The 15,763-nt window shown below is 36.8% G+C and overlaps 3 protein-coding genes across 4 annotated transcripts; all 3 read right to left on the bottom strand.

The window, feature by feature from the left end:
- Positions 1 to 9: 9 nt before the first annotated feature.
- Positions 10 to 3,427, bottom strand: arl2bp (ARF like GTPase 2 binding protein). Its single transcript, XM_087797947.1, has 7 exons — positions 3,367 to 3,427; positions 2,954 to 3,023; positions 2,685 to 2,746; positions 1,662 to 1,768; positions 1,499 to 1,584; positions 1,262 to 1,358; positions 10 to 423 (listed from the first exon to the last, which is right to left on the bottom strand). The coding sequence occupies exons 1-7, from the start codon at positions 3,386 to 3,388 to the stop codon at positions 328 to 330; spliced, it is 540 nt and encodes a 179-aa protein (XP_087654073.1). The 5' UTR covers positions 3,389 to 3,427; the 3' UTR covers positions 10 to 327.
- Positions 3,428 to 3,829: 402 nt separating this feature from the next.
- Positions 3,830 to 13,415, bottom strand: rspry1 (ring finger and SPRY domain containing 1). Of its 2 annotated transcripts, none has more exons than XM_087797557.1 (15): positions 13,282 to 13,415; positions 12,045 to 12,668; positions 10,493 to 10,545; positions 9,124 to 9,236; positions 8,642 to 8,768; positions 8,357 to 8,415; positions 8,190 to 8,256; positions 7,986 to 8,117; positions 7,779 to 7,894; positions 7,558 to 7,701; positions 7,372 to 7,483; positions 7,166 to 7,268; positions 6,361 to 6,513; positions 6,164 to 6,268; positions 3,830 to 5,844 (listed from the first exon to the last, which is right to left on the bottom strand). In XM_087797557.1, the coding sequence occupies exons 2-15, from the start codon at positions 12,440 to 12,442 to the stop codon at positions 5,748 to 5,750; spliced, it is 1,779 nt and encodes a 592-aa protein (XP_087653683.1). In that variant the 5' UTR covers positions 12,443 to 12,668; positions 13,282 to 13,415; the 3' UTR covers positions 3,830 to 5,747. The 2 variants fall into 2 exon arrangements, with proteins under 2 accessions (XP_087653683.1, XP_087653684.1); XM_087797558.1 differs by lacking the exon at positions 13,282 to 13,415 and adding an exon at positions 12,796 to 12,934.
- Positions 13,416 to 15,371: 1,956 nt separating this feature from the next.
- Positions 15,372 to 15,707, bottom strand: pierce1 (piercer of microtubule wall 1). Its single transcript, XM_087797779.1, has one exon. It carries the CDS (start codon positions 15,705 to 15,707, stop codon positions 15,372 to 15,374), a length of 336 nt encoding a protein of 111 aa, XP_087653905.1.
- Between the last annotated feature and the right edge of the window lie 56 nt (positions 15,708 to 15,763).

Below are 15,763 nucleotides of genomic sequence, written 5' to 3' on the forward strand. Positions count from 1 at the left end.
AAAAGCACCTTTTTAAATTGATTTATTTGAAAATTACATGAAAAACAAATGTCAAAAGTTCACAATGAAAGTAAATACTATTAACAAACACACTTACAAAAACACACACAAAAAAACAACAACTTTTTAACAGGCACAAAAAGCTGGATACAGTTTTTCGCTGTCATTTATCATTTTCATTTGCTGGAGAGGCAGTGAGAACCCTAACAGAATTTTGGAATTATTTATAAGAATTTCAAACTGTCTGTGTTCAAGTCACTTAAATGAATGTTAACGAAAGAAAGTATATAAATGAGGCAAGTAAAGTGACCTCTGACTGTGGGAGCGTCATTGCAACGAGGAGGAGGAGCTGGAGTGTGTGGATCCGGCAGGGATCAGAGACGTGACGACGAGTCCCGGGTCCAGACTACGACCCTCCTTCTCCTGGAAATACAGTCATCTCATCAGTGACGCCATTTAAAAATCATGTAATGCATTCATAACAGGATCAATTGAAAGAAAATAAAAGTGTGTATTTCTGGTACTAAAACATTTAGGATAAAGGAACAGATTAAGTAGAAAAAATAGTAAAAATAGTTAAAGTAAATATGGTTTAATACAATTTAAAATTAAATTTAAGACAAACTTGACAATCAACCAACATTGAAAAGAAAAACACCAAATTAATTGCATAGAATTAGGGTCAATTTTACCCAAATATTGGCTTTTTCAAACATAAAATAAAACAGAATTTCTAGCACAAAATAAACCTGGCCTCGAACACATTAAGCCATGAAGAAAAATGTTGTTTGGAAAGACAATACTGTTGAATTAACACTGTTTCGTAAATTTTTGTGTTTGTGATTCTGAGTAAATCATCTCTTTTATCTTTATTTAGATTTTGCATATTTATAGAATATCTGTAAATAAAGATTATTTTAATATAAACAATTATTAAGGGGTATGAAAGAGAATAATTTCCGACTTGTTTTTTAATATTTGTAAAAATGATTTTGATTAAAGATATTTTAGTACTTATTAAAGCCTTGTTATTAGATTCATTGCCTTCAGATTCATGAATTTCATGCTTTTTACTAAGAAATCTGATTAATTAAAGTGTTTTTTAATTTAAAAAATACTTCATTGTGTAATGATTGAGTCTGAGAGTATAATAAATAAATAAAATGATAAAAAATATTCTTTAATACTATTTTTTTTTCTATAAAAGTAAGCTTTGTCTAATCATTGAATGTCTAGAAGTAACATTGACATCTTGACTCACGGCTCTGTAGTCCAGAAACATTTCCTTGAAAGCCATGAAGTCAGTGAAGGTCAGCAACATGTCAAAGATGTCGCTGGAAACTTGATCTTTGTTTTGCCTGCACGATAAAAAAAATGAAAGGGGATTATATTACAAGGGTGCCACCTAGTGGTCGACTGAGACACTCTTGTAACTGGACGCGTCAACTATAGTTTCTGTAATTATTTTTGTTTTGAATTCGTTCGAGATGAATCTCACATCAGGCTCTGTATGAAGGTGTTCATGTTGAAGTCGGGAATTCTTCTGACCAGCTGTGATTCCAGATGTTTCTCCAGAAGATCCACCTGCGCACACGGCAGAGCTTTTGAGTTAATGATCACTGAGAGTAAGACGTTCTAGATTCAAACATGTGGCAACTGACGTGTTCATTGAAAATACACGTGTAGCTGAGCTTGTTTTCTTCAGAGTCGTCAAACTCCAGGTAATACTTCTCCATGAAGCTTCGCTGTAGCTGCTGGAACTCCTCATCTGCAAGAAAACATTCATCTCATGAGTCTTATTGATCACCGTCTGTGCGGGAAAAACGAAACAGGAGTATTTCTAATTGGTCGAATTGTGAAATTTGATCTGTGTATTAAAAAAATAAATGTAAATGTAAATAATAGGCCCTTAATGTAGGCCCTTCAAGTAATTATCAACAACAAAAAAAACGTGTTGTTGTAGACCCACTCCAAATGCTTAATTGTCTCTCAAAAAATCTTTCACCGTAGAATTACTTCAGGAGTGACCATAGTATTACTCAGGGCTCCATAGTACTAAGGTGACCGATTTTTGGGAGACAGTTAACACATCACATCAGTTTGAGGTCAGTATATAAAACCAGAATTTGAAAATAATCATAATAATTAATTGAATTTTAAGTGCTCCTTGTGGTCCACAAAATAAGGTAAAGTACGTTTTGTCATCTGTTAAGTTATAATTTTAGTATTTATAAATAATTTGTCTCTGATAACTCCTCGCAGAGTAATACTACCCAGCGGCACTATATTTAGATAGATAGTCATTTAATAAATAAACCCTGTATTGAAGTACAATAAACAAAATTAATAACATTATTGTACTTGTCTTGTGTTTTAGAGTGGTCACTGTCAAAACTTTATTGACAACACAGTCTCACATCACATGACTAAAACACACACCCCTCATTGGTCAACAACAGCTCAGCGTCACTTGCATGTACAGTATGTATATGTATATGTTAGCAAGAAATGACTGAGGAGGAGGAGAGAATAAAACATGTGACGATTTGTTATCTGTCTGAGGGGGTCGCTGGTTTAAAGTGTTTTGTCTTGTAAAATATTCTTATAAGCCTCAGACTTTGCTTCATGGTAATAAGTTGGGTTTTACTTTGGAAATAAAAATAAACAGATAAAAATAGACTCACCCATGATGATGTCCTCTATGCAGCCGATCACTGCATCGAAACAAGCATCTGATGTCGAGGAGCTACAGGAAGGAATTGTTACAGTTTAGAAGGATTTTGATTTTGTTATTTATTTATTTTCTAGAGGATTCCCCCCAATATATCGTATGTCACTGGTTAGGCCTTTTCTCTGCCTATCCAGTTATGATACAAAGTTTTGAATCATTTATTTAATGGTAGAAAAAAAAACAATTATATACACGATATATATAAACGAATAAACTCTCCACCTGGAAACAGCAAACGTTTCTTCATCCAGATCAACCATCTCCACAATGTTCTCCCCGCAGCTACGGACACCTGTATGGGTCAAAAGAAGAGATTATTAGACTGACCTTCTGTAAACCGTTGGAATTCTGATTGAGCACCAGGGAAACTGCCGGAATAATAAACGTTAAATCTAAATTATAGAACTTTTTCTTGCATGGGAGTTTATAACGACAGTGTTGAAAACGACCAGAATAAATACAATATTTAAAAATTGTATTTGTTCGTCACCGTTGAATGGAAAAGTTGCCTTTCGACTCTGGCGGACAAAAACAATAGCTAGCGATGTTTTTGCTAAACTAAAGGTGGTGATATATAAGGAATTTATAATTGTGAAATAGCATAAGTTCAATAAGAAAGCACATCATTTGCTTACTTTTCTTCTCCTGGACGTCCATGTTGTCAGTAAATCCAAGAACCTGTGTCACAACCCTGAATTTGCTGTTACCAAGGAAACTGAGAACGGTGCCCCTCTGAGTCATGTCCGGGGAAAACTGTCTTGTTATATTTGGTTCCTATCCGATTAAAAATGTTTCTAAACACAATCTATCCTAATTTCAGCCAGAAAATTGTTGCAAATGGTTTATTCAAGAACTTAAGACAATATATTTCAAATATATATTGGGAACGACGTGGAAGTAAGTTATTTTAAAGAATGCTTAAGCTCATTTTTTTTAATTCACAAAACCGATATTAATACACACTTAAACTTTGGTATACAAAAAAGACTATAGTATGAGGTTGGTAAGTGTTAAAAAGCCCCAGAAGACATAATGAATTCAACATTTTGGATTATTTCTATTGTGTTTTAGTAGATAGGTGACAGAAATGTGTTGATATAAACGTTTGTCCTATTCAAACAAAAAAAATAATTTATTTCGAATCAACAATCACACCATCACATTGACATACATTTATTACAAATGTCACGTTTCAATAACACAACAATTCTTTTGTTAATAACATCTTTGGGAACTGTGGGACTAAATTCCTTGAAAGATGATTTAAATACAACTTCTTTTTTTTTCTTTTACAATCCTGAACCGTTTATAGCCACTTCTTTTCGGCTCATCATGTCAGGTGCTCCAGGAAACAAGAAGGCGGACGGTGTGCCGACACAGGAACCATTGAGAAATTCCGAATGACTTCTCACATCCCGGCCGTCCACTCTCGTGAATTCAAGAACCCTTTCATAAATAATTTCATAAACTTTTATATTGTACTTTAGCATCATATCTTTGCTATACATATTTGTCTCCATTGTATACATGTTGCTACTAAAACCAGAGATGTATCAAGTTAAAGGATTTTTTTTCAAAGAACAGATATGTACTGCATGGATGTTTTTACCAAATTAACTTTCTTGGCCCAAAATAAATGCATCACACTATTCAGTTTAGATTGTCATTAAAATTCCGCTCGATAAGAACCAGATGAGCCTCATTAAAGTACTGTTAGTTATCATGTAAACAACGTAACACCATCATGTGTTGCTCTTGCATAACCTTTGGTATGGTCCACAATTAAAGTATTGTTTGTATCATTTAGTCGTCATCAAATCAGATTATCGAATTATCCTCTCCATTTTCAAATTAAGGCATAAGGATCTAAGATGGAAAACCCAGCCCTGACATGAAAGATGATTTTGTGTGTTAAGCCACAATTCATGACTAATATAAACACACTCGTAAACCAAGCTGAAAGCACAAACTAACTCCTGCTTTAAGGGAGACCAACAAAAACACCGTCAGCTGTAGTTACTACAGCACATTAATGCCAACGTTATTGACATTTGTCTTAAGTTAAATTACATCTTACAGATAGAAATGTCTAATTACAAGAAACACGTTTGTCATCACAAACAAAAATTAAGACACGTTTACTTGAAGCCTTTGAAATAGTCCTGCACACTTCTACATTCTCACATCGTTCAAACGGTGAATAACCCCATGTTTGCATTGCTCAACCTTTGACCTGTGGGAGATTAAAGGGAAGGAAGAGACGCTGTGTGTGTGTGTGTATGTATATATATATATATATATATATATATATATATATACGGTTTGTCTATTCTTGACTAAATAGTCAAACAAAAAAAAGCAGCCAAGTCAGCAATCTTTGCAAACTTGCAATTAGTACTTCAAGTAATTGGGTTTGGACATGTTCAATAAAAATAGATTTCAATCTTCCTTGTATGTTTGGATTAATGTAAACAAAATCTCTTTCTCTAGTTTTGGGCAACTTGTTAACATCAAACTGAGTAAAGTTCACTTGGTACCGAAACGTTGTTTTCCTTGTGACTTGAGAATAGACAATGACAATGTTACCAGGCAACACAACAACTGGAACATCAACACTCAGAAGTATCAAAGAGCTGCTTCTTAGATTTATCTGTACCTTGACTGTATTGATGGGATTACATAGTATTAACCTTTATCAGGCGCAGTCTTTGTGATCAAGCAGATTAAATTAAACTTTTTTTTTTCCTCTTTTCTGAAAAAAAGTTTCGTAAAAAGTAGACGATCCTTGGCCCAACACCTTTGTTCTCTCCTCATCCCATCAAAGCCAAAAAAGATGTCGTTAGGGTTCCAGGAATTAGTCATTTGGTTCCCCGTCTTTTCTTCGTCAGGCTTCGTGGTACCAAGAGTACACATCTGTGGTTCTGATACAACACAGTGTGACTCAGAGAGGAGAAGAGGGAGGCGGGTCTGCGGGAGAAGTGGATCTCTCCTTTCTGGTTCATGGGCTGGAAGTGTGTCAGGAGACGTGAGCGATGAGTCTGACGCGGGTCTGAATGTCTTGGCGGCACAGCGGGCATGTTTCTAACTGTAAGGCACACTCCATACACATCCCACTGCAACGACAGGACACAGAGCCGTTAAGAATCAAACATTTCTCCCCAATTGTTGACAAATAAAAATAAGTTATTCTAAACCCTGATTTTAAATTTAGTTTTACTGTCATCATGCTACATAAAACACTAGTTTTGTCCCTTTAGAATAGTTTTTTTGAGTTAGAGATGCATGAACATGATCTTTTCAGTAATTATTTTAAGACTGGATACAACAACAGAAATAATATCCAATAAGAACAAACTACTACTAGTCTATTACTAGTGTAAATAATATAAAAGATCTTAAAGAAGCAGACGAGTTTGAGCGACACCGACGTACCCATGTCCACAGGGCCGTAGTTCTGTGTCAGCCATGATGTCACAACACAGCGTACAGCAGTTGTCTCTGATGCTCACTTGTTTCAGTAAAGCCAGACGTCTGTGTCTGCAAGAAAAACAAAAGAGTGCTGTGATGCGTGAACTGCACCTTAATGTAAACATGGACACTGTGAGGACGAGCAGAAATACAAATCTTACCTCGGTAAGATGATCTTTTCACTGGGCAGCAGTGACGCAAAGTCATTAAAGGTGCTAAACTTTGCAGATGGAGGATGACGGAAAGGCTTGGCCCCGAAGTTAAACTCACACTGCTGGTATGACATGAAGCTGGCAGCTGCAAAAAAGCCCGACCTGACAAGGACATATAGCTAGGATTAGTTACAGTAGGAGAGTACGAATATATCGATCACGATAACATTAATATTCAACAGCTCTATTATTTTAATTTTTTTAATAAATAGAAAGTAGTTATATATTTGATTGGCTTTTATATATTATTTTTTAAAACATTAAGTTTTTTTATAGATATTATTTATTTATTTATTCAGTATGAAATAAAATGATTCGATTTTTTATTTACCATTAACATGCACATAATCGCACTCTAGTTAATTGTTGTGTTGCAATTCGAATGACAGCCACTAGATGGCTGCAGTCATAAAATGTAACAGAGCTCAAGGAAAAATAAAATCATGCGAGATTCCAGCGATGACTGAGGACCAGAGGGTACATTCAACTCAGGCAGCTTTTAAAGCTGATGTTTGGAGAAAATTTTGGTTTCAAAACAAGTAAAACTGAGTCAAAACTTTGTCAAGACTCATGCGGTGTGTAAATTCTGCAATGCCGGAATCAAGCAACTACAAATAAATGCTTCTACAGTATTGAATATATCACAAAATGGCATATCTTTATCCATGTATTGTGATCATATAACCAGAAGCTTACACACCCATAGTTAATAGACTGTGGAAGAAAAAAACAAAGTAACTGAAAGTGGACTCACGTGGTTGACGAAAAGACCTGTTTCTCTGGTGGCAGCTGATGCCCGTTCAGGTAGAAGATCATCTGCTTCTTACTTAGGTCCAACAGAAAGCCGATGACATCTCCTAAAGACACGAGAAAGCACACATCAGTCAAAAAACATTTTAATTGTGCTTCAACATTAAAGAAGCTAATATATTGGACTATAGTGAGGACATCATTCACTACCTTCTTTCCAGCAAGGATGAGCGTGCGGTTTACTGCGAGCGTTGTACCAGATAAGCTGCCTGCAGCCATCATACGCACACGAATATTCATCGTCTCCTATACCATACCCCTCCTGAAACGTAAACATAGACTTAATCTTGTGACAAAAGGAAACAAATACTGATAGAAAGAGCAAAAAGACTGTACATGGTTGAGGAACTTGCTGTCCTTTGTCGCCCATCCAATCTGCATCACACCCGACGTGATGACCGTCACCTCATAGTACCAAACGCCCGAGTCCACACAGAAAGTGCAACGCACGCTCTCAAATGAGGAGGCGTCACATCGTGCCTAAGTTTAAGAACAGAAACATTATTTATACATGCTTATCATTTCATTTAACTTGGAAGATAATTAAGTTTACTGACCTCCAGTCCACTGGGGGAGATCTTGAGATATTCGCTGACATCATTACTGTTAAGCATGGCGTTGATATTTGTAAGGTTGACCTTCTCATAGGTGAACTGACGACCTTCCTTTAAAACTGAAAAAAGAAACCGAAAAAAAATGTTTCAAACGTTTGTATAAAAATTATAATCAACTCTCCTGCAAACGTGAAGCACACAAATCCTTACACAAGTTGTCCAGGCTCCACTGTGAGCAGAACCCGACCTGTCTCTTCAGGTAGTCAGGGTGGTCCGACCATGACTCCAGCACAGCGAGTCGATTGCTGATACAGGACTCTGATATCGTGAGCTTGTTCTCACCTGTGATGATAACATGATTTTACGCATACATTTTTAAATAGAGACTATAATGTGTCCCGTCTGGAGACTTACTGGTTTGGGAGAACTTTTCCAGTGCGATCAGGGCGAACAGCATGACAGTTGGGTGGGCTTCAGAGCTCTTAAGGAAGAGGAATAAATCAAACAATGAGTTCCCACTTTTGTCCCAAGTTTATTTAAATTGTGTTTTGGGTTTTAATTTAAGAAATAAAAGTCCTCACCAGGCTTTCTAACAGGTACTCAAGGGTGCCTGGGCTCAGAAGTCCGATACTTGCTGGTCCTGGGAAGTAAATATAATTAAATTGAGGATTATTATAAGTTAACAAAAAGGCTATTGATGTTGTTGATTCCCCCACTTACTAAACAGTTAGATTTTTAACTGGCAAATAATATTAATAATGGCACCAACAGCTCACATAAATTGAGGATATTCATCCACATCTCAGAAACTTTATATGTTGTTTGTTGATTATTTTGAGGATTAAAACAAGCATTAAGTTCTTTACCAGCCAGTTTCTCAGCAAGGCAACCAAGGACAGCCGTTGTGTTTCTGTGTTTTGCAGGTATGAGAGCATCCTGTCTCGCTACCTCCGCACTGAGGCTCAGCAGGTCGGAGAGCTTTTGGAGCGCATCCTAGAGAAAATAAAAATTAGATTGTTGTATAAAGGCCACAATAGGTATACAACACAAAAACTTAACAGCATTAGGTGCTAGCTTATGATCTCTTGTAATATCATACTATACATCATAATATATTCTTTCAAGATACTGTATTGATTGATATTCAGCAGAGTAAAGTATTCGGACAATGCTGCGAATATTTAGTTGTTTCTACAATATCCCAATATATAGTATCATTGCCTGTATCATGATACTTATCGTTTCTACACTTTATAGGTCAACATAAATCACCGTGGCCATCTGCATCTGTAAAGGTACGGTAACGTATATAGGTTTTAATGCTACATCTCCTATTAGAGCTCCTCACCTTGGTGGGTAGAGGACATTCATCCAGAAGAAGGGTGATAACAGCAGGGCCAAGCGGGTCATCTAATGGAATGACCCGAATAAGAGACTGAACAACCTCCAACCAGCCATCATCTGTGAAACCATATTAAGAATTAAAAAAGGTAATCTCTTATAGAAATTGTATAAATAATACAAAACAATGAATGTTTTTGCTTAGTATTTGCATGGTTTGAGTTAAATGGCAAAGGTGTATAAGTAAATTGTATGTATAAGTTTAAATTCTTATAAAGGGTTGACTGATAAATTGATTGTTAAGGGAGCGTTAACCGTTACAAGCCGTAACAAACATTATGTAATTCTGTCGCAGGCCATATATCATTTTCGTGGGTGGCAACAACAAACAATAAAAACAACTTACTAGCACTAATTTGTTTTCTAATTTGTTTTTTCAAGAATGTTAGCACTGGGATTTACACTTCTCAAACCAAACATTGACCATATCAACTGGAACTTGGAGCATATTTTCAAATGGCCTTTTACCGATTCTACGCAACACTGCTGTCAACTGTTGACGTGTGGCGACATTGAAAAAAACCGATATTGCATATTTCCTGTTATGCAAGTTTAACTGCAACTAAAAGGCTACGTCATCTGTTAATTCAAAACAAATCAACCACAATCACTTAGGAAACGATGGCACTTAGAGGCTTCCTAAATAATTCAGATCGAGGTAGGGTAGAAGATGTCTAAGTGGATAAACATAAATAGGATATTTGACATTCAAGCAACAAACAGATGTTCAAGTCAATACACACAAACAAAAAAATGATGTTAAAGCCACAGTGTAATTTCTGAATAAGAACAAATGTATTATTTCAAGTTACGAGACCATTGTGTATTTTGTTGTGATTTTGAAACAAGAGTAAACTGATTGAATGTGAGTGAACTTCACCCCTAAAAAGACCAGCAGCAAATACAGAAGTTAGTAAATAATGGACTTGGAAGTGACAGAACTCCCAAAACGTATATCTGGAATTAGTTTTTATTGTTGGATTATATTAAGATCAGGCGATCTGTGTTGGTTTCAATTATAAAATACGTTACACTAAGTCAATCGTCTATATCAGGGGTAGGGAACCTGGTCCAGAAAGAGCCGCAGTGGGTGCAAGTTTTCGTTCCAACCATTCAAGAGGACACATTTTATCCAATCAGGTGTCTTAGGAGTGTAATCAGTTGATTGTCAGTCTGGTGTTGCTTGTTCAGCTGAAACCTCATTGGTTAAACTGTACATGCTTGATCGGTTGGAACAAAAACCTGCACCCACTGCGGCTCTTTCTGGACCAGGTTCCCTACCCCTGGTCTATATATTGAAGAAAGGTTTGTCTTACCCGTCTCAGCCATCTCATGCAATGTGATCATGGAATAAGGGGGCTCTTGGTCACTGAAAATGATAAGGAACACATTTGTAAGTACACCACGAGACAAGAGCACCCATCCACCTGTGGAAAAAAAGAATCTGAAGTTTTGTTTGAGGAATTGTACAAACAGATGGCCTGGGCAGAAATCTGCACTAATGTGTTTGCAGGGACATCATTGAGCAGGAGACAATAATTATAATTATGATGGATGTGCTTAAGTGACTCTTGAGCCCTGGGCCAGTAATGCATTTTACAGCCAGTCCTTTTTTAGAAGCTCAAGATTGTGTTACAGAACTGAGCAACAGTTACACCTTTATTGGGTTCTAACAAATGTTCCGGCCAGATAAATAATTATCATCAGGAGATTAGGTGTTCTTTTTTTATTTTTTATTTAATCACATTCTTGAAACACATGACCATCTTAATCAAATCAATCACAACCGTAGAAATCCTTTTTCTCAGTTAAGAATAGATGTATTAATAGATTTAACCGACAAAGTAGTGGTTTACTGGTTCCACGTCAAAAGTAATCTTTTAAGTGTTGAGTAAGTCAAATAAAACTGATGTTTATCTGATCGTCTAGTTATTAATTGACCATATATTTGGTCATGCCTGCCAGCTGATTGTGGAGCATTAAGATAATAACCAGCAGTGTGCGTATAGAGAATTATCTAAACAAAAAATAGGTCACAATGCACGCAAGCCAGCTTGAAATGATGCCAAACAGAAGGTTCCAGTTGTAAAAACTGATAAAAAGTCCCCATTACAAAGACAGACTTATCTAAACAGAAAATGGGACACAATGCATAAAAGACACTTGAGCCGATGCCAAACAGAAGGTGTCAGTTGTAATAGCTAAAGTAACTGCAGTGTCTCTTTTAAATCAAATTAAAATAATAAGATGTGAAAATGGAGGAAAAATATTATACTAGTGTAAAAAAAATGAAACACTCAAGGAAATAACTAAAATAAAAATGTAATCAGAAGAAACATTTAGGGTAATTACTTCTCCAAAATATATTATTTTAAATATTTTTTAATAATGAACAATATTAAAAAAGGTTTTCATTTTTAAATATGTGAATAAGTTAAGATATGTCAATGAACAATACTGATGTTGGTTTTTACTCATTGTTACTTTCTTGGACGCGATGTTGAAATTTATGTGACAATGATATAATAAACTTCTTGCAATAAATCATGTGTTTATGAGAACGGGGTACATTTTAATTGTTGTTGTACGTTTATAATGAAAACATATCTAAATCAATTTATTGTTTAATGCCATCACTTAAAATAAACTTTCTAAATCTATATACAATTGTAAAACCAAAACTGTCAAAATCACCTTAACAAATGTAAAATAAATATGATTGACAAATTCCTCCAAAAAGATTAAACTATTAAATCAAATTCGAAATCTATTATAAAAATGTAAGAAATCCCATCACACTAAGAGCATTTTTCCCTAATATAATTTGAATAAGAAGCAATTTTAAAATAGCATTATTTGAAAACGTACTTATCTACAAGTGTCCGGATGACAGCCAAGGTGTCCAGCACCAGTCCATCCACATTCTGCTTCTTTCGTCGCGGCTCATGGGGTCCTCTGCCCCTGCGTGGAGGCCTCACCGGGTCCCTTGGACGACTGCTTCTTGTCTCTACTGTATCGACACCGGCACCATGATCAACCCGTCTTGCTTGACCACGGGTTGCTCGCGACGACCCATGGTGGTGGTGGTGGTCTTCCAAATCACTATCCTCTCTGCACACGCAGCTGTTACCCATGGCTCCTGTACCAGCTACCACAACGGCAAGGGTCTCCCAGAATGGAGGAAGGGACTTTGTGGACGAGTGGAAGAGCAGAACCTGTGCAAGGCTCCTGCAGGCACAGAAAGTGATCCAAGCACTTACTATCATATCATTTGAAGGGCTTTGGGTGGCCGACTTCTTGCCCCACAGGGCTGGGTGAGATCAGCACAGGTAATCATGTTGAAGGCAGGTGTAGACGTGAGATAGCGTTCAGACGTGATAATATTAGCTGATTAAGTGGACCAAAAAGGGGTCAGTTGACGCAACAAGAAAGTCTTTCCACATCATAAAGAGCACAAGGTCCAGATCCAGATTTCTTCTAGAATTTATAAATCTGTGGAGACAAAACAAAAAAAAAAGATTGATAAGTGAAGGAAGACTTAAACTGAATCTGCTTCTCTGACTAGTAGTAGCTGTTATGAACCATATCATAAAGTAAATTCAGTAGCTGAGAGCCACACCTTATCTATTTAGTAATAACAAACGCAAATGAAATACATCATCACAAAGTTGTCCATTTGAGTCGTAGTTTGATTAAATAAATATCCATCCATTATTCACTTAACGTCACTGAAACTATGGTTGGATTTTCCGACACAAATACGGAGTCCTTGTGTTATTGGCAAGCATTAGCCTCCTAGCATGCTAGCCACCCACCCACCAATCATTGTGGAGTATCGAGCTTTAAACGGAAACGAAACTATAACTAAACTCTTACCTGACACTAGCGAGACTTCTTAAATGACACGAATAGTCTTTGTTGCCTTTCATATCAAATAAAGACGTCGAAAAAAGGGCAGACAGCTGTTTGTATTCGATGTAACCAAACAGCTAGCCGTTAGCCGATTAGCTCTACTGTACTCTGAAACCACAACTTGTGCGCGTGTTTTGTTTTTTTAATTTATTGTGCGTGTTCGTTTAGCATCCGTGCACGTCGTTTTATTTACCTGGTCCGATCGTGACCCAAGTCCCACCATCTTTGGACGTCTAGATCTGCATGTCCCCACGGCACCCGGCTACTCGGTTAGCCGCTTGCTAAGTTCCGTAGCTCCGGCTCCCAGTGACCATCATCAGCTCAGCTGTGGATGCGGAGGAAGGCGGATGATCTCCGCGTAATACCTGCATACGTCAGTATCATCCGAGCTGACCGCAAGATAGTTAAAGTGGAAACTCTAAACTTGAATCATAATTTATTTCTTAGGTACACCAGCCTTTATAAGTTTAAAACGCTTTTTACATGGCGTTTTCTGTCTATTTCTGGTCATGTTTTATTTAAATGTATCACATTAAATATAAGAACGATTAAAGCACCAGACGATTAAACATTGAGCAACAGTTTGCATCCCCGTGAAATATAGTTTTATGCTTTTATTCCCTAAAATATTGTGGATGTAGAAAGAAAGTAGGATTATCTTTAAACTACCTTTTCTTTACTTGGCATAGAAAGAAAATGTAAGTAAGTAATTAATTTTTATTTATATAGCGCTTTTCCAGACCAGGGTCACAAAGCGCTTAAACAATCAAAACAATATTCAATAAAGTATATACTTAAAAGGTCAAGATAATACTGAGAACACAACAGGAGTTCCAGAAAATCAAGGAAAAGCCTGAACAAATAAAAACGTCTTAAGATGTTTCTTAAAGGAGTCAGTAGACTCCATCAAGTGCAAAGAGAGAGGAAGATTGTTCCAAAGCTTAGGAGCAAAGGCCTAGAAGGATTTCTCTCCTCTGGTCCTGAACCGTGTGCCCGGAACCATAAGTAGATTCTGACCCGCAGACCTCAGAGCCCGAGCTGGGGTGTAAGGCTGCATCAGATCAGTGATGTAAGGAGGAGCCTGACCATGAATAGCTCTGAAAGTAAGAACCAGAATTTTAAAGTTGATCCTGAAAGAAACTGGAAGCCAGTGAAGAGTTTTAAGGATCGGAGAAATGTGAGTTATTCTACTTGAGCGGGTCAGAATTCTCGCTGCAGAGTTCTGAGTCAGCTGCAGGCGAGACAGCTCTTTCTTGTTAAGACATGAAAACAAACTGTTGCAGTAGTCCAGGCGAGAAGACACAAACGCATGGATTAAAAGCTCCAGATCATGTTGTGACAGAATTTTCCTAAATTTAGAGATTTTTCTCAGTTGAATGAGAAACCTATAGAAATTTGAAATTAAATAACTGATTTGCTCACGTTTCACCTTTGGTCTTTCTTTTTTTTTTTTTTGCTCCAGTGACCGGGAAGTCCATTCCCTGTAACCCTGGAGCAGTAATGACTGGGGAATTCAAAGACATGTCTGAGCTTGAGCAGAGATTTTTATCTGTTCTCAGCTTTTTTAAAACTGCAACTTCTCTTAGCAGAAAAAAAAGAGAGAAACTATAAATAAAGTTCAGGCAGTTTCTTTGACATAGCGGAGAAGGATTTATGCAAGATTCTGGTGGTTAACTAATATCCTTATCCTTGAAGATTATATATGGTTTAGAGAATGACCCATAAACCTTTAAAGAGATATGGAGATATGTATCTACCTTGAAGATGACGCAACTCTGCTCTGTGGTTGCCATGAAGCTGGACTCACTGGTGACAGTTGCAGAGAGGAGATCATTGGACAAACTACTGTCCATCATGGATGATGACAGTCATTCTCTGAACACTGTCATCAGTGAGCAGAGAAGCAGATGGAGTGCATGAATCGTCTGTGTTGCTGGGAAAACAATTTCCCGAAGGAGACCTCCAGAGTCTGTCTGTCTGTCTGTCTAACTAATATACCTGAATGAATTCTTATTACATACTTTAAAGAAGCACCTTCAAAAGCAATATTATTATATAGTAAACAATTTAAATGTAATCTTGATTCTTAGAGTAAACTGACATAAAACCAAAATATGCATTTCCCAGTAATTTAGCTTTATTTAATCTTATATTACTGAAAGAATGGTTATAGTTCATTGTTTTATTGTTAAACACTTAAAATGAGACGTAATTTATATCACACATAATAATGTTTTAATACTGTTGTACTGTAAAATGCAAATATTTTCATAAATTCATGTTTCAGATGGTGTTCTTAAAATTAGGACAGTCGAACACTCTGCTTCGATCTACGGTCGTATTGAAGCCATTGTCTCGGTACATTCCACTCCTGGCCATGTCTTCGGTGAACTTCTGGGATTTTGGATGAAAAGTATTTCGAGCTGTTTCAGGAGTTGTTGGAAGCAGGCCATATGAGCTGTTGGTGGTCCGGTACAGCAGATTTTGAGGCTTTGCCCATTTTGTTGCAGGTTTTTCCATCACTTGTGGAGTGATCATGCAGGAGAACACCGGATTTCCAGGGTTGACACATGGTTCTCGGTTTTGTCCCGACTGTTGCTGTTCACTCGAGGACGACATCATAGAAGTATCTACAAACAGTGGAAATCAATGTGGGGAAATCATATAGAAATTAG

This window comes from Callionymus lyra, chromosome 8, assembly GCF_982586985.1.
Source record: "Callionymus lyra chromosome 8, fCalLyr1.hap1.1, whole genome shotgun sequence".
In the NCBI taxonomy this organism is placed as follows: Eukaryota; Metazoa; Chordata; class Actinopteri; order Syngnathiformes; family Callionymidae; genus Callionymus; species Callionymus lyra.

Coding starts and splice junctions, on each gene's coding strand:
- arl2bp (XM_087797947.1), bottom strand. CDS start 3,388: ATGGACGTCCAGGAGAAGAAAA. Junction 3,024..3,366: donor GGACGTCCAGGAGAAGAAAA/GTAAGCAAATGA, acceptor TGACCCATACAG/GTGTCCGTAGCTGCGGGGAG. Junction 1,769..2,684: donor CATAGAGGACATCATCATGG/GTGAGTCTATTT, acceptor GTTTTCTTGCAG/ATGAGGAGTTCCAGCAGCTA.
- rspry1 (XM_087797557.1), bottom strand. CDS start 12,442: ATGATAGTAAGTGCTTGGATCACTTTCTGTGCCTGCAGGAGCCTTGCA. Junction 8,257..8,356: donor AGTACCTGTTAGAAAGCCTG/GTGAGGACTTTT, acceptor CTCTTCCTTAAG/AGCTCTGAAGCCCACCCAAC. Junction 6,514..7,165: donor CAGGTCTTTTCGTCAACCAC/GTGAGTCCACTT, acceptor TGTCCTTGTCAG/GTCGGGCTTTTTTGCAGCTG.
- pierce1 (XM_087797779.1), bottom strand. CDS start 15,707: ATGTCGTCCTCGAGTGAACAGCAACAGTCGGGACAAAACCGAGAACCA.